The following is a 22,433-nucleotide window of genomic DNA, read 5'->3' on the forward strand; positions in this document are numbered from 1 at the left end:
ACAACATATATCTCACTACGGATCATGGTCAAAGCAAACTAAAAGTAACTACAGGAATGTTATTTCTACAAAGAAACACAAATATTTTTCTTTTGAGAAAAGACTCAAAAAGGGACTCATGTTGAACCCAGGGCCTTGTGCTTCCCTGATGTCACTGAGTAAAGGGACCTCAGAATCTTAACACCACCTATGTGAGATTCCTCTGGCTGGGCAACAAATCAATACAATTGGGTGGCTTAAAACTACCAATCAGCTGGGCATAGTAGTGCAAGCCTATAATCCTAGCACTCAGGAGGCAGAGGTAGGAGGACAAGGTCCAGGACAGTCAGAGCTTTACAGCAAGACCAAGTAAACAAAGCAAAGCAAAGAAAACCAAAACCAGCCAACCAAATTCCCAAACAATGATGACAGCAGAAGCACCTACAGAAGTCAATTGTCACAGTCCTTGAGGAGCCCTGGGGGTAGCATGGCAGGAAGCTCTGCTCACAAGCCCCAGGAGCAGTAGTTCTACCACCCTCATGATGGTTGCTTATAGGATATAGTTCTGTTCAAAAGCAGAACCCAGACTGATTGCTACTTACCATTCACGGCCATATGGGTGTCCCATCTCACAACCTTCTCTAGCCTTAGGCCCACTTCTGCTATGACTCTTGAAATTCCCTTTCTGTGACCAGCCATGGAAATTCTCTCCTTTTAAACAGTCACAGCATTTCACTAAGGCCATGTGTACAGTCCACGCATGTCTCTCTATCAAAGGCAGCTGTGTTATATGACAATGGAAGAGCATCTCAGGCTTCCACAGACAGGGTGGCACATACTGGAGCACAGTATTTTAGGAATCCTGTTTATCAGGGTACCTTTTAATTTGTGTTTCCTTCCCAGGAAGTTGCTAAAGGTTACTGTCCTCCCACTCCAAACTAAAAGGTAGTGATTTGCTGCTAACCACCCCCTCAACAGACCTGACTTCATAAAATAGACACGCCTCACTTGATGTTTTGGTCACTGAGAAATGCAGGCTGAGACTATGTCTCAGAAAACTTGCGTTTAGTGAAATTACTCTGTGAGAGCCACTGCTCCCTTCTATAAATAAATACCCAGTTGTCTCCAACCTAAACAGTGAGCTACAATTAAAGAAGAGGGTCACTCTGTGGCTGCTCTGACACATACACTGTGGCTCTTGCTGGAAGGCAGTGCCAAGAACCAGCCTCCCAAGAACAATTAACTAGTCTGGCCATTAAAAGTAAATGGAAACAATATAGAATTCATGGGGGAGAATGCATAATAAAGAACTACTGGATACAAAAGTATTTGCATTACAAATGACTCAATGCTGCCTAGCAAGGAACACAAACACTGGGCTCCCTTCTTTCCTGGCCTTGTGGCACCCAGTCCTGTGGACAGCAGTATGTCGCCAGTACAATAAGTGGCAAAGGACACAGTATCAGGAAGGAAAGCTGTGGCAAAAATGCTTTCTTAAGACTTGTCTTCCTGAAGTCTCCACAGCTGGATCCTCAACTGAATAATGCATGTTTAGCATAAAGAATACTTAAGGCAACAATTTCTGAGCAAAGAAGTCTTCATAGACCCAGAAACTAAAACTGTGACCATATAAAGGTTCAAAATCATCAGTGTGGGTTTACACAAAGGTCTGTATCTGTATCTGTGTATCACTCAAAAGGACCATTCACTATTCTAACTTCCCTTAAATAGTTAATTTTTCACTACCAAAAATAATTCTTACAGAGTTTTAAGGTAATGGCAGAAAAGGCTTTTTGACCCGGGAGTTCTCACTATGCTCTGGGGCCACTCCATTGAGCATACACCAAGCAGAGTTTAATCTCACTTAAATATCAGGCTGAGGATCTGAAGAGACAGCTCTGTCAATAAACAAATATGAGGACCTGAGTTGCATTCCTACGTGGCTGGTGGGAAGAAGTTCGGTATTATGGTGTCCACTTCTAGTCCCACCACAGGAGAGATGGAGCAGATGCATTCTGGGTTTGCTAGCCAGCCAGCCTGCCTACTTGGCAAGTTCCAGGCTAGTGGGAGACCCTGTCTCAAAAAAACAAGGCGGGCAGTTCCTGAGATGCAACACCCAAGGTTGTCCTCTGGCCTCCACATGTACATGCATACATTTGTACACTTGTACACACATAAGGGTACACACACAATAAATTAATTATCAAGTCAACCCATAAACCTGCTGCGCGAATCAAATAAACCCAGAGGAAAGGCAGGAGGGTCACACACAGCATCACGGTGATTATTGGAAAGTGTCTCTGCCATTGATGACTCACATAGTGAGTCCACAGGTTCCACCTATGCTAGGACAGACCCCTTCTCACAGTACAGCCCCACCTACCCTCCTAAGGTTGAGAGAGTTTCTGCACGGGCTCCTTGTCTTGCCAGCCTTAGTCCAAGGGGTACAAAACTTTAAGACTAAACCAGAGGCTGAGAATGCTGCCAGTCAGAACACAGGACTTACACTAGACCTGACTCCCAAACCAGGGGAGGCTGAGGGCGGTAAGTAAAGTAAAACCATCCATATTTTTTTCTTTTGTATGCTCACTGATTTATTCATTATAACCTACTATGCAAAGTCTTTCTGTTCTGTAACTCTGTTAAAGATGGATTTTCAGGTAGATCTATTTCCAATTATCTGAGGAACCTTGAGATTGATATCCAGAGTACCTGTGCCAATTTGCAACCCCACCAGCAATGGAGGAGTGTGCCTCTTTGTCCACATCCTCAGCGACATGAGCTACCACTTGAGGTTTTCATCTCAGCCATTCTGATTGGTGTAAGGTGGAAATTCAGGGTCATTTTGAGTTTCATTTCCCTGCTCACTAAGGTCTACGAACATTTCTTTAAGTTCTTCTCAGCCATTTGAGATTCCTCTGTAGTGTTTTTTTTTTTTTTTTTATTAACTTGAGTATTTCTTATTTACATTTCGAAAGTGTTATTCCCTTTCCGGTTTAGGGCAAACATCCCCTAACCCCTCCCCTCCCTTCTTTATGGGTGTTCCCTCCCATCCTCCCCTCATTGCCTCCCCCAACAATCACGTTCACTGGGGGTTCAGTCTTAGCAGGACCAGGGCTTCCCCTTTAAAACCATCCATTTTAAAACCATCCTAGGTAAACACACACACACACACACACACACACACACAAACACACACACACACACCCATTCTCTCTTCCTAAACACACAACACACACACATTCTCTAGGTAAACACACACACACACACACATTCTCTAGGTAAACACACACACACACACACACACACACACACACACACACACACACACATATTCTCTAGGTAAACACATACCAGCCCCAGGGTTCTGTGCATATGGGGCAAGCGGCCTACCACTGAGTAACTTCCAACATGCCTTAACAAAAGAAGGTTCTGAGGCTGCCTTAAAACTTCACCAGCCTCAGCAGACTAGGGGCTCCCAGCAGACTGTCTTACTCAGCCCTAGGCCACCTCTGTCTCTGGGGATGCTCCTATACCCATCTGCAGGGGTGGCTCTGCCTTGGGTTTCTTAACCCTCCTCTCCCATATCTTTATACCTGGCTCATTTATGAGGCTAGAGGGATGACAGTGGGTAAGTTTGAATCCCCAGCATTCTTGTAAATAGCTAAGCATGGTGTACACTTGAAGCTCAGTGTTTGGGATAAGGATAAAGACAGCAGATCCCAGAAGCTCAGTTGTTAACCAGTCTAACCAAATTTGAGCTCCAAGTTCAATGAGAGATCCTATCTCAAAATAATACAAGGCAGAGAGCAAATGAAGAAAATTCTAGATGTCAATCTCTGGCCTCCATCCATGCCCCACACACACACACACACACACACACACACACACACACACACACACACGTGTATCAATCCTCTTTAAACACAATAACTAGAAAATATTAAAAGAAGCCAAATAAGACTCAATTTCTCTGAGATATGCTTGCCAACTAACACTACAATAATTAAAGAGATTAAATATGTCCAGTCTAACCTCTACCTTAGAATGCTTGATTAACAAGGGGTATATGATGCTCATGGTATACAACTACAGTTCTTCAAATCTCTGAAAACGATCTGAATGAAGTGCTGGTCTCTGCCACTACAGGAATAGAGAACCCCGAGGAGGCAGCCATACACCAGGTTTTCATTTCCTTCTCACTACACCAAGTGCTGGAAATCCTTCATGCCAGAAATATGTGTCACCTGGAATAGGGATTCACAGGGTCCCTTGGGGCAAATAACCTTTGTGTATTTGTGCTTCGGTGCTGTCTTTTCTATGCTCATTCCATGCACAAATTAAAATTACACTGAGAACTACAAAATCACGTCAAGATCCAACAGCAGAGGCCCCTGTGATTTGCTGACCTAGGCCAGTTCCTGGCATCTAAAGCCGTTCCAGTTGGCAGATGTGTTCAAGCCTCCTCAAGGAACTACACTCCTTCTCTGTCCGATGTAAGGCTAAAGGACTCACTGGAATAGACTTAGCCAATACAGGATCATGGTTTCCAGACATCCACATTGGGTGCCACGACAGTAACTGCTGCCTTCCACCTGCTAACTGAAAGCTGAGATTCCCCAGTGTGTGTGCATGTGGTGTGTGTGTGTGTGTGTGTGTGTGTGTGTGTGTGTGTGTGTGTGTGTACTATCTTTCTACCACAGTTGAGCTCCAGCCTGACTGACTTTTCCCTTCTGTTTTAAGCATTCCCTCTCTATCCACACCTTCTCTGAGCAGCTCTTCTACCCTGGGTTTCTTGTCATGTCTACCTCAGCTTCAGTCTCCTCTTTTCTAGGAGTCCTCTCTGTTGATAAGCATCATATGGAAATCTTTCTCAACCAAAGGCAATGTCTAGGACATAGTCAAGTATTGGACAAAATCTAAGCTCATGCAACTGCCAGAAGGCTATACTATACCTACTTCTCTCTGTGTTTACAAGCAAGGACAAATCTTACAGTGAGGCGAGGCAACCTACAGGGGGTAGGATCTCAGTGGCACTTTTTCTGAGTCTGCGCTCAGTATAGTGCTGCCCCAACCCAGTGATAGCACTGACAGGAAGAGGCTCTCTCTCACAGTCTCACAAATCCCCATCTCAGTAAGAGCTATCTCATAAAGTGGCAGCATTATGACAACTGGGAGCTCCTTGGTTATGATAAATTGAGGAACATACTGTGTAATAGTTACATTTTAATTTCAGGTAGAAACTAATCAATGTGATTTCTAAGTAAATGTGATTTCAGACATTATAAACCAATGTAAAATTCTGAGTTCTCAAATTATTTGGTAGCAACACAGTAAGCATAAGGGTGAAGTGAGGTACAGACAATGTTTCTGATGAGCATGGCTCCAAGGTGGGCTGGCCTACCAGACTAATGAATCCTTGGCAAGGTGAGATGAGCCAGGGCTACCTGGGTCCTGCAATTAATGTCCAATAATACAGAAGCATGTCCCTAGTGGGGCTCCTCCCTCTTCAACAAAACATGTCTTTTTGAGGGGACAAGCCTGCTTTCTTTGTGTGTTTGAAGCAAGGTTTTAACTCTATACACAGGCCTCAGGTGGCCTGAAACTCATTATATAGTTCAAGTTCGCCTTGAACTCAAAACAACCCCCCTGTCTCAGTCAGGCACAATCCACCATGCCCAGTTCTGTGCTACTCCTTAAACAAAACAGCCAAAACCCCTCTAAACTTAAAAAAGATTTTCTTATACACAGCTAAAGGATGGAGCAAGTCATACCCTATAGGAGGTGACGCATTATACTTTTAGTTTAAAAACCTAAATCTTGCAAATAATCTTTTCCTAATTGATGTTTATCCATTGTAAATGATAGGAAGTTTCATGTGGATATTTAAATCTAGGCATATAATGAATTCTGAGCATTATCCTCCACCATCCCCTGCTCCTCCCAATCTCACCTCTGCCCACCCCTTGTCCTTTTTGTTCTCCTATAGATCACACCTGTACTTCATGTCATATACATGCCATATTTTTGTTGCTATAAGTCTGGGACCCACAAATGAGAGAAAGGGTGACATTTGTCTTCCTGACATAGACTTAATAGGTTATCCACATCTTCCAAAGCATGTACTGTTATTTTTTTCTTTTAAAAAACTTGTTTTGATTTTATTTATGTGTGTGTGTCCGTGTGTTTATTATACATAAGTGCAGTGCCTGTGGAGACAAGAGGGCACTGGGTTCCCTGGAAGTGGAAGATACAGGTGGTTGTGAGAGGCTGATGAGCACTGGGAACAGAACTCCAGTCCACAGGAAGAACAGTGGGTTTGTATCTGGATTTTTATTCTATTCCACCGATCTCCGGGCCCTGCACTGGTGTCTAACCTGGAATCAAGACACAGTGGTGTCTCCCTCCAACACTACTCTTTTGCTCAGTATTGCCTTAGAGACCCAAGGACTTTTGCACTTTCATATGTATTTAAGGATTTTGATTCTATTTCCATGAAAAATTTCTATTAGAATTCCATTGAAATTGCATTGAGTCTAATATATGTGCTTTCATAATATTAATCAAGTTTATTTCTTGTGTTGACTGTAATCTTCCTGTTTTGATTAATGCACATGTGTCTGGGACTAGTTACAATGACTTAAAATCATGGTCTGAAAGCAGTTCCTTTTGTACCTAGCAATTCTGATGGACTTTACACGTGACCTACAAGTGCTCTTCACTTTTCAGCACTTTACTCTGCTCTGGTCTGTTTGGAGCTGTAAATGCCCTGAATCATCCAAATCTTTTCTCCTGGATTTGGAGGATTTTCTGCTAGATTTTTTCTGAATATGTTATTTACACCTTTAGCCTAAAGATCTCTCCTTCTATGCTCACGGCTTATAATTTCAGTCTTTTGATGGTATCCAACACATCATGTGTTGTATTTTATACTTTATTACTGTATTGTTGTCAATGTCTGAATGTTCTAATCAATCTACCTTACCATACATTCCTCATATCTACTTTTCACTTAATCCATTCCAAATTGGTGAGTTTTTCAACCGAGTATTTCATGTCTAAAATTTTCTAAAATTTCAGTATGACTCTTCAGTATTTCCATAGTTTTGTTCAATTCTTCATTCATATCCTGCTCTGACCTTATTTCATTCAGCTCTTTGTATTCTCTCAGTTCATTCAAAAGTTTGTGTCCTCTTTGATTTTATTCTACACTCTTATAATTATTCTCCTGGATTCTTCATCTGGAATTGTATCTAATTCTCTTGCACTGGAGTCCAGTATCAGAGGGGGCATATAGTTTTTCTTGCTCCTTATATCTCTGCACTGGGGCTTGTGCATCAGGAATTATTTCCTTGGCTGGGTTTTTAATCAGCTGTATTTTTTTAATTGAAGTATTTGCAATGCTCAGGTGGGACTAGTTTATGTATAGTATCACTAGCTAAATTCCCGGTTTACATGTTCTGAGAACTAAGTGTACTAATACCCTGCATTGCCCCAGAATGCAATCACACTTACTAGATCGGCCCACTGTGAAAATATACTGCTGAGGTTTTAAAACCTCCTCACTTCTAATTTCCATAACTACTGAGGGAAAAGATCACAGGAGTAAGTGTATGGTTAGATATTAAATACTTATCAGGCATCGTGGCGCAAGCTTTAATCCAGTACTCAGGAGGCGGAGGCAGGAGGATCTCTGTGAACTTGAGGTAGGTCAGCCTGGTCTACAGAGTGATCTCCAGGTCATCCAGAGCTACATAATGAGATTCTCAAAGATAGATAGATAGATAGATAGATAGATAGATAGATAGATAGATAGATAGATAGATAGATAGATAGGCAGGCAGGCAGGCAGGCAGGCAGGCAGGCAGGCAGGCAGGCAGGCAGGCAGGCAGACAGACAGACAGACAGGCAAAAAGGCTAAGTTTATATGTAGAAGGAAACTAGCCTGGACTGAGATAGGGATTAGTATTATGTCAACTGAGGAAGCACTGAGGAGGAAAAGGTAGCAGATATGAGGAGGCTGAGATAGTTAGGATTCAGATAATTTAAAAATTAAAGATATGGAAGGTTAGAGGTAAGAAGTAAAGGAACTGGGGAGACAGCGCTGTGCGTAAGGTATTGATGCACAAGCATATGAACACCAGTTTGAATCCACAGAACCCCCATAAACTGTCAAAGTAGTGTATAAGTTTACACTACTTTGGGATGTGGAGATGGGAGGTTGGGAGGTGGAGACAGGAGAGCCCTGGAAGCTCCCAGGCAAACAATGTGGACAGTGAGGACTGACAAATGAGATTGTTTTCTTATTCCTCACACACACACACAAACACTCACAAAGAGCAGGGCGTGAGGAAGGATGAAATGAGGTAAGGAGGAGAGAGAGGTGGATATGGGTTGTGCATAGGAAGAATAGTAAAAAGTGCACAGCACAATGAGTACAAAGCATATAGAACAACTACAAAGCCTGAGCGGTACAGAACTAAATTAAGACTCTTAAATGTTAAGTGTGCATCATAAAAAAACCAATGAGAGCCAAGTGAAGTTAATATAAAATAGATTAAGAAATCATCGCACCAGTTAATATTTCCTATTAGTGACTACATTTCTGAACTCCTTCCCTCCTACAGAGGCTTCATGTACCAAACAGCACCAGTTCACCTGTGTAGCCCTTGGTTCCCACATCATCAGTTGATGTGGCAGTGAGGGTGTCCTCCAGGGTACCTTAAAGGTCACTTCAGCTTCCAAGTCCACAGGCCCCGACAATCCCTGTTCTTGGTCTACCACGCTTGTGGTTTAATCTATATATTACACCATTTCGGCTTCTCTCTCCAGCACGGTCTGGAGCAAGGGGTGAAGGTAAAAGTGCTTGCTGGAAGCTCCTTGGTGATGCAGGGGACTCTGCTTCAGGCTCATATCCATCTCTGGTCTTCCTCTCTATCCATGCTGTACATAGCCCTTGGTCCTGCGAACACTTCTTCTCCTCTGTGGCTATTGTAGCAATGTTGGTGTGTAGAAGGGATTATAAACCCTCAACTAGCCGCTCCCACTGACCTCAGAAACCATGCACATCGGGGCGGAATCTGCTTCAAGTTCTCAGGCCCAGAGTTGCAGAGCCTATGCTGTAGTTCCCACTGTGTGGGAAGCTGGTGTCTACTGGGCCAGATTCTAGCATGCACTGTGCTTCTAGAAAGCTACCTATGTAAACACTGCAGGAAGCACAGATGCACTGTGTGACCACGGCTAAGCAGGATGATGACAACATAGTAAGAAAGGTAGAACAGAGAGAAGAGTGAGCCTGGAAACGACTCTGAACCTGGATCTAGACTGCTTTCAGAAATCTTGTCCCAGAGTCATATAAATCCACTTCCAGCCAAACACGGTCCTAAGTGGAGAAACAGACTCTGGTACCTAAGACTTCTCTGCCTGAAAAGTGTAATTTGAGGGGTTGGAAATAGAATTTTTCCAATAAGTCGTCTCCGCTAGCACACACTCAAAGTTGCTTCGCTGGAAAAATATCATATCCAGGCCCAGAGTAGATTGTAGAAATGCGTCAAGAAAAGAGGGCTGAAAGGGGCTCAGGTGGTGAGGATGTGAGCCTGGATTACAGTTAGTCCTGCTCAGTGACAGACCTGCTCTCAAAACATAAAATAGAGAGTAATAGAGAAAGATATTGACCTGACCTCTGCCTTCCAGGTTACACATACACTAACATGCACACGGGAATGTACACTTTAAAAACATGACAATGAATACATGCAAAGTGGAAGAATACAAAAGTCCCAAGATATAAAATAATTTATTTTGGTAGCACTTCACCTTAGAAATGTTGCTTGGATGACTCATGGAATGTCCCAAAGTCTTCTCATTCTGTAAGACAAAAAGGTAGTAATTAAGCTCCAATTAAAAGCATGCAAAGAACAAGTAATCAATTATTCTAATAAGATGTTATTCCTGTAAGCAAGCACAAACCAATCTACTAGATATATATTCCTAGGTATAAGACATTAGAAATTTGGGCAAAAGTAAATAAAATAATGGTCCCTGACCTAAAGAAACTTATCATGGAAAGAACAGAATTTTGGAAAAATAAAAATAAAATCACAGCAACAGACACTTTCAAATTCATAGTTCAGAGGTGAGAAATCCTATATACCCTTATACCTGACAGGGTCTGTGTTATGAAAGACCACTAAAAAGACAAGGAAGAGGGTGGGGTGTGTGACCCCACCTCCGACTGTCAAATGCCCAATGCCCTTCCTCTCCATCAAGTCTGTCAGATCACTGGTCTCCTCCCTCCCATAGTGATCACAGCCCATCACAAACCCATGTAGGAAATTCTCCCCTCTTGGCCTCTTAATCTCATAGCTCATCTCCATTTTTACTTGCTAATATTTGAAGATCTTTTGAATTCTAATGTGAAATTTTAAAAATAACTTTCTATATTGTCCCTCTCAACAGATAACAGATAACTTCCCCCTTTCATCCAACTTTATACACTGAAGTCCAAACCCTTACATCCTGAAATTGGACTATAACCATATTTAGAGACAGGAGCCTGCAATGTGGTGATTAAATTGTAAAGAGGTCATTAAAGAGGACCACAGTCCAACAATGGAAACATCCGGGCTGGAATGAAGATATTCTAAAGAAACACTTGTGCCTCTCCTTTTGGCAGTCAGTGCTGGAAACAAAGAGACTTCAAAACAATGGAATTCCAAGAATATCATGCAGGAAAGGAAAAGACTAGGAGTATGGTGTCAGCAAAATGGAGAGTTTGTCTCTCAGACCCAAATTTCACATGTCCTAACAACTTGTCAGACATCCTTACCATAGAGACTGGAGCTGACACCGTGGTAAAAGGCAGGGCCATGTCTTGACTAGGATTATGAGAATAGCCTCCCCAGGCTCAAATGTTTGAAAATACTTAACCCCTAGTTGGTGGAATTGTTTGTGAAATATTAGGAGGTGTGGCCTTGTTGGAGGAAGTACGTCAGTGGAGATGGGCTTTAGGGTTTCAAAGGTGTCTTGTCTGTCTGTCTCTATGTGTCTGTCTGCCTATGCCTCCTACTTTTGATTCAGATATAAACTTTCAGCTCTTCCTGCTGTCATGCTCTGGACTCTAACCCTCTGAAACTACAAGTCCCAAAGTAAGTTCTTTCTTTTACATGTTGCTTTAGTCATGACATCATACTATGCGTACCTTTGGTCTCTATTCAAACCTAACCTACTAGGACTTCAGAGAAGAACTTGATCACTGGACTTCTGTGTGCTCCTAGTGTAGCCACACTGAATATTCTCTTTCTGCTTTTCACCACTGTCTTCAATTGGCTAACTGAGGATGGGTGGCCAAGCCTGGCTTGTTAGGGTTACTAGGACAGAGGTGGTCTTCTAAGAAGGGATAGGAACAGGACAAGCAGAAAGTACTATACAGACACAGAAACAGAAGAGAGAAGCTCAAAGGAACCCAATCTTGTTGGTACTTTATGCTGAGACATCCAGTCACCAAATAGAGAAATTTTTGGTTACTTAAGCCATTTTGCTACAGTATCCTTGGTACAGTGTTCTAACCTTTCTAATGCTACAAACCCTTCTACTACAGCTCCTCATGTTGTGGTGACGCCCAACCATTGCTACTTCCTAAATGTAGTTTTTCTACTATTATAATCATAATGTAAATGTCTGTATACTCTGGTGGTCTTAAGTGACACCTGTGAAAAGGTTGTTTAAAGTCCCAAAAGGATCACAACCCAGAAGTTGAGAGCCTCTGACTTAGCAAACAAAGAAGTATTCCTATATGCACTTTTGTCTTATTGAGAACCTCCCACTAAATACAAACAAAAGAAAATCTATTTCAAAATGAAGAGTTTTCACTTCTATTTTTATGATCCATTTTCTTTTACATTCACTCAAGCCATGAAAGGCTAAGTAAAGTTTACTGAGGTAAAAATTGTTTGATTACCTCAGCTATGATTGTCAGAGGTACAAAAGGTCTTTCAAAATCCCCCTTTAGGCTTTTCCACCATCCATCCATGCCTGAAGATGATTAGGCACTTGACTCATCTTTTGGTCTGCTGGCACTTTCACACACAAGACCAGTAATCATCAACATAGGTGGAAGGGATTGAGAAGCAAGTGAAAGAAGCTAAATTTTTCCCTTTTTTCAACATACCAAATTCCACACTGCCCTCTTTCTCATATTTTTGCTTGGAATGCCCAATGTTCTTAAAATGTTGGTAAAGAAGTCTTCAGATCAATTACCAGTTCTATTTTGGTAATGTTCTTTTCTTTGGTGTTACAAAAATATGTGTTTATGCAAATTCTAAATATTTTATCATATTCTTTTATAAATCTAAACAGAAACAAAACATAGTTCTCTTTTAAGTGTACAATATAGTCCCTGTTATTATTAAGCGTTTACCCTTAATGAAAGACTTCTTGATCTTATGCCAGACTATTATAAAGGAAAGGATAAAATTATAAAGAGTACTTAAAGAATTCAGAATATGGCACCTAAGATAGCTTTTAAGAACTTAGGCTTCATTCCATCACATTATTTATACACTCACCTAATAGAAATACAATGATTGTCCAAAAATTCTGTATCTGTTCAAGCATCATTTATGATTGAAAATGTACTGTAGATAAATAAAAGGCTCTATAATGAATTCTAGCTTCACAATGAATGTACTGGTGATTTGACACCAGATTTTAAGTAGCTCATTAAATTAAAATACCATGCTTTGGACTATCTGTACAGAAAACGAGTTATATCTAGTATCATATTACCTGCTGTGGTGGTTTGGCTGATGATGGCCACATATAGACTCATATATTTAAATGCTTGGTCCCCAGTTAGTGGAACTGTTTAGGAAGGATTAGGAGGTGTGGCTGTATTGGAAGAAGTACATCACTGGGAGGTGGGGCTTTGAGGTTTCAAAAATACTCATGCTATTCCCAGGTAGCTCTTTGTGCCTTGTGCTTGTGGATCAATAAATTCTCAGCTACTGCTTCAAGCACCATACCTGCCTGCCACCATACCTTCTTGCCTGCTGCCTTGCCTGCTTGCCGGCTGCCATACCTTAGTTATGATATTCTATTACAACAACTGAAAAGTAACTAAGACACCTTCCACAAAACAAATAAAATAGCCAGTTTGGTGGCATCAGGAAATCTACAGATAAGTTTTGAGGAACTAAAAGAATCAATAAATCATCCACTAAGACCTTTTCACGACTCCAATGGCAATAAATACCAGGGTGGGAGGGTCCCAGCTCTTAAGCTCTATAACACGGATAATCTATACTAAGAACCAAACACTGCTCTTTGCATAATAAACTTAAAAAATAAATCAGTTCTTCAGTCGAAGAACATCTAGGTTGTTTCCAGTTTGGGGCTATTATAAATAAAGTTTCCATGAACATATCTGAGCAAGTATCTTTGTGATAGGATGGAACATCTTTTGGTTATTTCCCCAGCTGTAGTATAACTGGGTCTTAAGGTAGATCAAGTCCCAATTCTCTGTGAAAACGCAATTTGATTTTCAAAGTGGCTGTACAAGTTTGCATTCCCACCATCATTGGAGGAATGTGCCCGTTGCTCCACACATCCTTGCAGCCAAGAGTTAACATTTGTGGCTTTGATGTTAGCCACTGTGATAAGTATAAGATGGGATCCTATAGTCATTTTGATTCCCATTTCCCTGATGGCTAAGGATATTGAATATTTCTTCAAGTGTTTCTCAGCTATTTGTAATTCTTTTGTTGATAATTCTGTTTAGATCTGTACCCCAGTTCTTAATTAGACTGTTTGGTTTGTAGATGTTATTTGGTTCTTAAGTGCTGAGGTAAAGGTGGCACAGAAACTGTGAGTGTGGCTAACCAATGACTGGACTATCATGAGACCCATGCCACAAGGCAGTCTACCTCAAACGCTGCCTGGAGGACTAAAAACCAGAAGCCAGATGGCCCAGAGACCTAGGATAGAACCGAACATGACTGGAAAAAGTCAATGGAATGATTTCTAATGATATTTTGCTATATTTTTGATGTATTCATAGATTGTTGCCTAGCCCAATTGTCAGCAGAGAGGCTTCACCCAGCAACTGATAGAAGCAGACGCATAGACCCACAGCCAAACATTAAGTGGCACTCAGAGAATCCCGCAGAAGAAGGGGAGGAAGGATTGTAGGAGTCAGAAGGGGTCAAGGTACAACACACACACACACACACACACACACACAAACCACCACAGAATCAACTAACCTGGACTCATAGGGACTCACTGACCCTGAACCAACAATCAGGAAGCCTGCATGGTCTAACCTAGTCCTGTATATATGTTATAGTTGTGTAGCTTTGTGTTCTGTGGGACTCCCAATGGGGGAGGGGCACTATTTCTGATGCTTTTGACTGCTTTGGGAACCCTTGTCCTTCTACTGGATTGCCTCATCCAGCTTTTTTATGAAGGGAGGTGCCTAATCTTACTACAACTTAATATATTATGTTTGGTTGACATTACTGGGAGGCCTGCCCTTTTCTGAAGAGAAACAGGGGAAGAGTGGATGGGGAGGGAAGAGGTGGGTAGGAAAACTGGGAGGAAAGGAAGAAGAGGGAACTAGAGTAGAGATATAATGTATGAGAGAATAAATTGATTTTTAAAAAGTAAGTTGAGGCTGGGCAACCCTTTTCGCCAAGATGGTGCCAAAAACAAAGAAGGAAGCTCCTGCCCCTCCCAAAGCTGAAACCAAAGCGAAGGCCTTGAAAGCTAAGAAGGCAGTGCTGAAAGGCGTCCACAGCCACAAAAAGAAGATCTGAACGTCACCCACTTTCCGGCGGCCCAAGACCCTGCGGCTCCAAAATATCCTGGAAAGAGTGCACCCAGGAGAAACAAGCTTGACCACTCTGCTATCATCAAATTCCTACTGACCACCGAGTCAGCCATGAAGAAAATAGAGGACAACAACACGCTTGTGCTCATTGTGGATGTCAAGGCCAACAAACACCAGATCAAACAGGCCGTGGAGAAACTCTATGACATTGATGTGGCCAAAGTCAATACCCTGATACGGCCTGACCGAGAGAAGAAGGCGTATGTTCGCTTGGCTCCTGATTATGATGCTCTAGATGTTGCCAACAAGATTGGCATCATCTAAAGTGAGTCCAGAGGGCTAATTCTAAATATATACTTCTTTTTCCACCATAAAGAAAAAGTAAATTGAAAAAAAATCTGATGATGCTGTGGAGAGCCGCAATAACATTCGCCACCACAAGATGGCGCTGGCTTCCACTGCGCCCCACGTGGAAAGCCGGGATAGCATTTGCCATTATAAGATGGCGCTGGCTTCCGCCGCGCCAGCCCGACTTCCTTTCAGGAAGTTAACTGTGTGTACATGTGTAAGAGTGTCTTCGTGTCAGGTCTTTGTCTACTCCGGGGCGTGTCTATGAGATCATGGGTAAGCGACCAATCAGGTGTGGATGTACCGCGCTAGGGTGTATATAAGCTGCGCCATGCTGGCGCCCCGCATCCCCTCTTTAAGATACAATAAACGTTTTGCTGCAGAAGGATTCGTGTGTCCGCGTGCGTTCTTGCTGGCAAGACGATAGTGCGGGACATCTGGTGCCGAAACCCGGAAGAAACGCCACACCATCGCCAGGCACCGAGGGGGCCCTCTGTCCGTGGAGAGAATCCAAAGCTACAGGACGCGGATAAGCTCTGAGAGATATGTTTGGTCTTGACCTCTTTCACTTCTCTCCCCCACTAGAAGATGCGGCGGAAGCTTTTGTTATTGTTTTAGCAGCCTTCATTCTTTCTCTTTTGGTTTTTGATTTTGTGGCTGCTGCTAGGCACCATCAGAGGTCGTGCCTAGAAGGTGAGAAATGCCGCCCAACTGTGATAGCAGGACAGGGAGTGCTAGGGGAGTTACAAGACAGCATGTCAGAAACAGAGCGGGATAAAAGATTAAAGAGCTCAAAGAGAAAAGGTACAAGTAAGAAAACAGACCCTCTGTGCACTGCTGCTTTCTGGAGAAGACTGGACTCCAGCCATTACTGCCCCCCTTATTCCCCTGGTGACTCTTGCTGCCTTAACTGGTGTTGTCATTTTGCAGTCTACAGCTTCACAGGAATGCTATCTGCGTGAAGCTGCTGTGGACTGGGGAACTCTACCCTGGTTGTACAGAACTTTCTGGAGTAGTTGCTAGAACCAGATGAGGTGCCCACTACTTATCGAGAGTGGCTCTGTTTGGTGCAGCCCTATGCTGTGGATTAGTGTTCATGCTATGGTTGGTTTACAAACTCAGATCTCAACAAAAACGTGACAAGGTCATTATCACTCAAACACTTGTGGCCATTGAACAAGGGGCCTCCCCTGGAATTTGGTTATCTGAGTTCTCTGCTCTTGCACCCCATGGATTTGTGGATCCATTACACTGGGATGAGAGAGACTCAATAGATTCTTTGATCAGCCCTTCTACATCGCTGAGGTTTCCTCATTACACTCGATAGGGTGATTTCCCCACTAACTCATTTTCTGGCTGGCCTCTTTTATAGAGTTCTCCCTAGGTCGTTTAACAGTTACTGTCACACAACACTGCGGTATCCAGAGACGGGCAACTTTCCTCATGCACAGACCAATCTAAGACACGGGGCCCGGTGGCGATAGGGTTACCCTACGACGGATAAGGCTGTGACATAGAGGAACGACCTAAGACAGGAGCCACAACAGATGTACGTAACTGCAGGGACCTAGACCAGCCTCATACTAGTAAAACAAAAAGGGGGAGATGTGGAGAGCCACAATAACATTCGCCACCACAAGATGGCGCTGGCTTCCACTGCGCCAGCCCGACTTCCTTTCAGGAAGTTAACTGTGAGCACATGTGCAAGAGTGTCTTTGTGCCAGGTCTTTGCCCACTCCGGGGCGTGCCCATGAGATCATGAGGTGTGGATGCACCGCGCTAGGGTGTATATAAGCCGCGCCATGCTGGCGCCCCGCGTCCCCTCTTTAAGATACAATAAACGTTTTGCTGCAGAAGGATTCGTGTGTCCGCGTGCGTTCTTGCTGGCGAGACGATAGCGCGGGACATGATGCAAACTCTTGTGAAATTTTTTTAAGTAAAGAGAAACATCTAGAAGGTCCTGGTATTGTAAAGGTTGAGCCTCACTACTTAGGGCTGCTTCTCCAATATTAAAAAGAATTGCTTCCTTTACTCTTCTGTAAACACTACTATTTAACGTCTATGGATTTAGATACAACAGAAAAATCTAACAATTAGGAGCACAACAGAGCCAAATATGGACTTCCACTCAAAGTCATCTTCATTCCACACTGATCTACTGTGGTATTCCTACACATATCTGCATTAGATACAGAACAAATATGCCCCCTAGCCTGGTAACATTACCTAACATTACCACAACACTGCTTGGAACAGAGTACTGACGAAGACTATACAAACTATGGAGAAGCTGAAGAACAGCATAAAAAAGTAAAACCCCTGAGCAGAGTATGACTCTAGTGCACCTTATGGAGTCTATAGTATGACAGAATGGAGCTTTTCTTTCTCTTTCCTTCTTCCTTTCTCTTTCCTTCTTCCTTCCTTCCTCCCTTTCTTTTTTTCAAAGAAGAAAAGTTTGTCAAACATTAGAGACATAAAATAGAGCCCAAACTAAGCTTCAAACCAAAAATAATAAAAAGTTGGCAAATTATTTTTATTTGGATCTTTAACACACTTGGTCGCTGCTCAATTGTGCCAGCATGTTTGACCACGGGGAGGAGGAAACACACACACACACACACACACACACACACACACACACACACACACACACACACACCCCTTTTCCCTTGAAATGCACATCCTCCCTTGCTCACTCCCATCTTTCCACTGGTTTGGTAGGTTCCTTTCAGATGCTACACACAAGAGTCCCCTGGAACACCACATCCTGCCTTCCTGTTCTCTCTTAGACTACGGTGTCTCCAACTTTGTGACCTTACTGAGGGAGGACCCTGCTGAAATGCAGACTGTGACTTCTTAGAGCTCAGATGCCTGGAGAGCCTGTGTTTCCACTAAGTTTCCAAAGTTACTCTGCTACGGCAGGTGCCTAGAGAATACACTGAAGTGCAAGCTCTACTCTGGAACAACGCACAAAGGCTACGGCTCGCTGTGTGAAAGCCGACTGTCTGCATCAATTCTGTCTCTCGCTTTGCTTTCTACTACTGTGGTAAGCACCATGGCCCAAAGCAAGTTGGAGAAGAAAGGCTTTATTCGGCTTTCACTTCCACATCACAGAAGGAAGTCAGGAACCTGGAAACAGGAACCAAAGCAGAAGCCACAGAAGAGTGCTGCTTACTTGCTCCCCATGGCTTGCTTATGCCACACAGACGTGACTACAGGCCAATCTTATGGAGGTATTTCCTCAATTTTCATTTCAGTTGACAGAAAGGGGGGGGGCAGGCACTGTAAAAATGACAGGGAGCTTAAAAAAATAAACAAATCATGAAGCATATTGGAAACATTATGGCCTGAAGGGGAAGGGGTAACTTTTATTCATGTAAGAAGTTGTCAAATCGCCAGGCAAGACTAGTCTCTGCTGAGGAATAAGGGACATTTTGTAATTAATCCACTCCTGCCAGAATATTTCCAAGTTGGAACAGGCACTTAGAAGCTGCTTTTGCTAAGTCATCAACTCCTCACTTTGGCCCAGAGGTAACCAAAAAGCAACAAGACAAAAGGCTGGTGTCTCGACCTTCTCTCTGTGTCTCTTCCCTATACCTTGGCTAAACCTTTCACCTTAAATCCCAGGAAAAAGCACAATCTTCCAAGACAGAGCCCCTCTCCCCTGCATGAGGTCATTAATCACGGAGTGTGGGGAGTGAACCTGGTGCAGACTCAGTCATCTTATAAGAAGAAACCAGACTAGTGACCTCACTATGACAACAAGTAACACATTAACAACACATTAATGGGTCAGTCATGGATGGGTCACTACAAGCTTGACCAGGACAGCTTCCCTAAGTATACCACTTACTCTCCACCCATTTAAACAGAAACCTCACTGCCATTCCCAAAGACACACTGGGGGATGGGATAAAGGGTTACCTGATAGACCCCTTTATTTTGTTAGCTAAAGTTCCCCAAAAATAAATCACAGCTACATTAGACATTCTACAAGGCTGATATTTGATTGTCAGTGATTGTGAGGAGGTTGGAATATTGCAGATCCAGAGCCAAGCTATCTTGGGGTATCTAAAGCCCTTCAAATAATCATTCACTGCCCACTGCTGAATGTGACCTAAAGTCCCCCTGTCTTGTTAGATCACAGACCCTTCAGATGCCCCCTCACAGACCAAGCATCAAGCTCCTGGCAAGCTCTCATCCCACAAGTACATGGACAATATGGGTCATGCATTAATCTAAGCCCCTCCTCCTCCCTTAGAGACCTTGAAAAGCTGGCACCTTGCTTTGTCTAGTGGACCTAGAAATTCTCTTGCTTCAGAACTTGATCTTTCTGTGATTGCTGTCTGCAGTGTGACAGCTAACAGCTCCCCAAAGAAAGACCACATCCTATTCTCATCCTGGGGCTTCCTCTCCTATTTAGTCCTAATGTCTACCTAACAGTGACTACTAGATAAATATTATTATATATCAATGTATAAATAGTCTCGTAGCTTTTGTCTACCCAGAGCTAAAAATGTCATCAGATAGGCCTACAGCAGAGGTGTCATTACTTTGATGTCACTTGCCTGACTCATCTGAAGGGTCATAATTTATTATTTTCTTTGTTTTGTTACTATAAAAACTTCATGAAACTGTTAGCATATTGGAACATGGTATTTGGGATAACATAAATCTGTGTTCCTGGGTCACAGTCACTCATATTTGGCTCCAGAATAAACTATCTCACCCTCTCTAATCGGGGAGCTGTGTTTACTGCATCTTCAGTTACATGATGCCTTTGATATGGAACCCCCAGGACTGACCCTTTGCTTAAGTCTCAAACCCTAGCACAAATGGCTGAAGAGTCTATTTAACATAGCAAAGTGGCCCTGATTGCCTGGTTCTCCCAGTATCTCCCAGTCTCTACTTGTTGTAGGGTATGGCTGGCATGCCCTGTCCCCTACCCTAAACTTCTCCAAACCATGGGCTTGGCTGCCCTTCCCTATGTTACTCAGACATTTTGGCTACCTGCCCTTATTTGATCTACCCTTTACTCTTTGGGCTGGTTTCTTAGCCCAGGCTGCCCTCTTGATCAGTAGTTCCTCTTCCTTCTTCCCTCTCCTTACATGGCCTGGCTCAACCTAGACATGTCCCTCTGACTCTCTTAAATGTTCCTGCCTCTGGCTATGCTCTCCCTTTAATCTACAATAAATTGTTTTGTCCACTATACTTAGAAGCAGTCATGTCCTTCCCTTTTTATTTTATTTTCTCATTCACTTTGTATCTATTGCATGGCACTGGCTTCATGGCTGGTGAATTCCTTCTGATGGTCAAACCTTCATGTTTTGTTTTGACAGGGTCTGTCTAAGTAGCCTTGGCTGTCCTGGACAGCTCTCTCTAGATCAGGCTAACCTTTAAGTCACAGAGATCCTCCTGCCTCGACCTCCTGAGTGCTGGGACTAAAGGTGATTAAAGGCATGCAGCACTACACTGGCACTGGAACCATTCAGTCTGTTAATGTACTAGCACTCAGTTCATTACATGCTAACATTCAGTTGTCTCCCCTGCCACTCATCCAAAACCTAATTCAAGGATGAAGGAAATGGTTAGAAAAAAACAGCTCTTTGATACTCCAGCTGGTTTTGCTTGATAACTGTGTTAATTCAACTTAAAACTGTAGAGGGGCTTTAATTAAAGAAATGGGGAACATTCAATGTTTACATTGTTTGTTGAGTGCTAATGAGAATTCCTAACAACAGAATTATAGATTATGAATGGGCACCCTGCTTTAATTGAAATTTAAAAACATTTAAGGAAAGGAAAAGATATAATTGGTAACTTATAAATTCAGAAAGAAAAAACTGCATGATCCCCTTCACATACGGATGGTAGCATTATATATACATGCACATGTGTGAGCGCGCGCGCGTGCGCACACACACACACACACACACACACACACACACACACACCACTTATAAATAGGAGATGTGACTGTAATTTAAAAACTATTCAACAAATATACTAAGGTAAACTTACAGTAAGACAAATACGTCATTAATTATCTTAAGGCTGTGTAATCTACATTAACAGTGAGGTGGTTGTCTGCTATACTTTTGTTCTTCAATTCATTTTAAAGCTTTAAGCAATTAATAATAAAGTGAGAAAGTGACAAGCGTTCAGTAAGTAGGTGAGATGACAAAACATAAAACAGAATATCTAAGATTTGTTTGGGGTCATTTATCTAGACTCTAGAATTCAGCTTTCTCTTTTTTTTTAATTTAATTTTTTCTTATGCATATACGGGTGTGTCCATGTGAATATCATGTGTATTCATGTATCCTCAGAGGCCTGAAGAGTGAGCTGTGTCCCTTGGAGCTAAAGTTTCAGGCAGTTATGAGCCACTTGATATGGTGCTAAGGGCTGAACTTGGGTCCCCTGAAGAGCAGGGAGCTCAGCAGCTATCTGGCCACTTCAGCCTTCTCTTTTATGAGGGGGCTTCATTAATGGGTGAGGGGTGCATTAAAGGAGATGACACTGGTGGTGACTCTGAGCTCTTAAGACAGTAACTTTTTAAAAAACAAGAAAGTCTCACTGTATGAAGCAGACTGACTGACCTTAAACTCAGACATCAGCCTGCCTCTGTCTCCTTAAGGCTTGGATTAAAGACATGCACCATCATGTCCAGCTAAACATATTGTGTCTTAATAGAACGTATTGCTTTCCTTAATATCACTAAGCACCATATATATGCAGTTTAAAACTCCTGAAATCATAAGTAAATAAACACATAGTTTTCTGTGACACAGACTGACAAATGCTTTTCAATTTGTAACATACAATATAGTATAATTAGGAAAATAATAACTATAGTAATAATGTAGTGAAGAATATAATCTTTTCCAATGCATTTTCCACTAAGGATCTTTGTATTCATAACTGATTTTTATTAATAATTATACAAACAACTAAATGAACAAACATTTCTGGTTTTTAAAAATTATATATAGGGGTTGGAGAGATGACTCATCAGTTAAGAGCACTGACAGCTCTTCCAAAGAACTGGAATTTGATTTCTAATACCCACATAGCAGCTTTTAGTTGTCTGTAGCTCCAGTTTCAGTTGACCTGATGCCTTCTTTTGACCTCTGTGGACACCAGGCTTACACATGGTGCACATATAGGCAAACCCTCAAACACATAAAAATAAATCTTAAAAAACACTTTAATGTATTAGATAAATATGTGAAACCTTAAAGCTAAAATAATCTATATCAATGCAAGTTAGAATCACTTG

The 22,433-nt window shown here is 42.3% G+C and overlaps 1 protein-coding gene and 1 pseudogene across 8 annotated transcripts in view; one reads left to right on the top strand and one right to left on the bottom strand.

Moving 5' to 3' along the window:
• The window catches only part of Marchf8 (membrane associated ring-CH-type finger 8), a 99,558-nt gene that overhangs the window by 14,295 nt on the left and 62,830 nt on the right, over positions 1-22,433 (bottom strand). For all 8 annotated transcript variants that reach the window (XM_032905848.1, XM_032905847.1, XM_032905853.1 and 5 more), the window contains one exon: positions 9,796-9,846. In XM_032905848.1, coding sequence (XP_032761739.1) covers positions 9,796-9,846 — 51 coding nt within the window. The remainder of the gene's footprint in view (positions 1-9,795; positions 9,847-22,433) is intronic.
• On the top strand, positions 14,673-15,130 carry LOC116903368 (annotated as a pseudogene).

This window comes from Rattus rattus, chromosome 6 (assembly GCF_011064425.1).
Source record: "Rattus rattus isolate New Zealand chromosome 6, Rrattus_CSIRO_v1, whole genome shotgun sequence".
Lineage (NCBI taxonomy): Eukaryota > Metazoa > Chordata > Mammalia > Rodentia > Muridae > Rattus > Rattus rattus.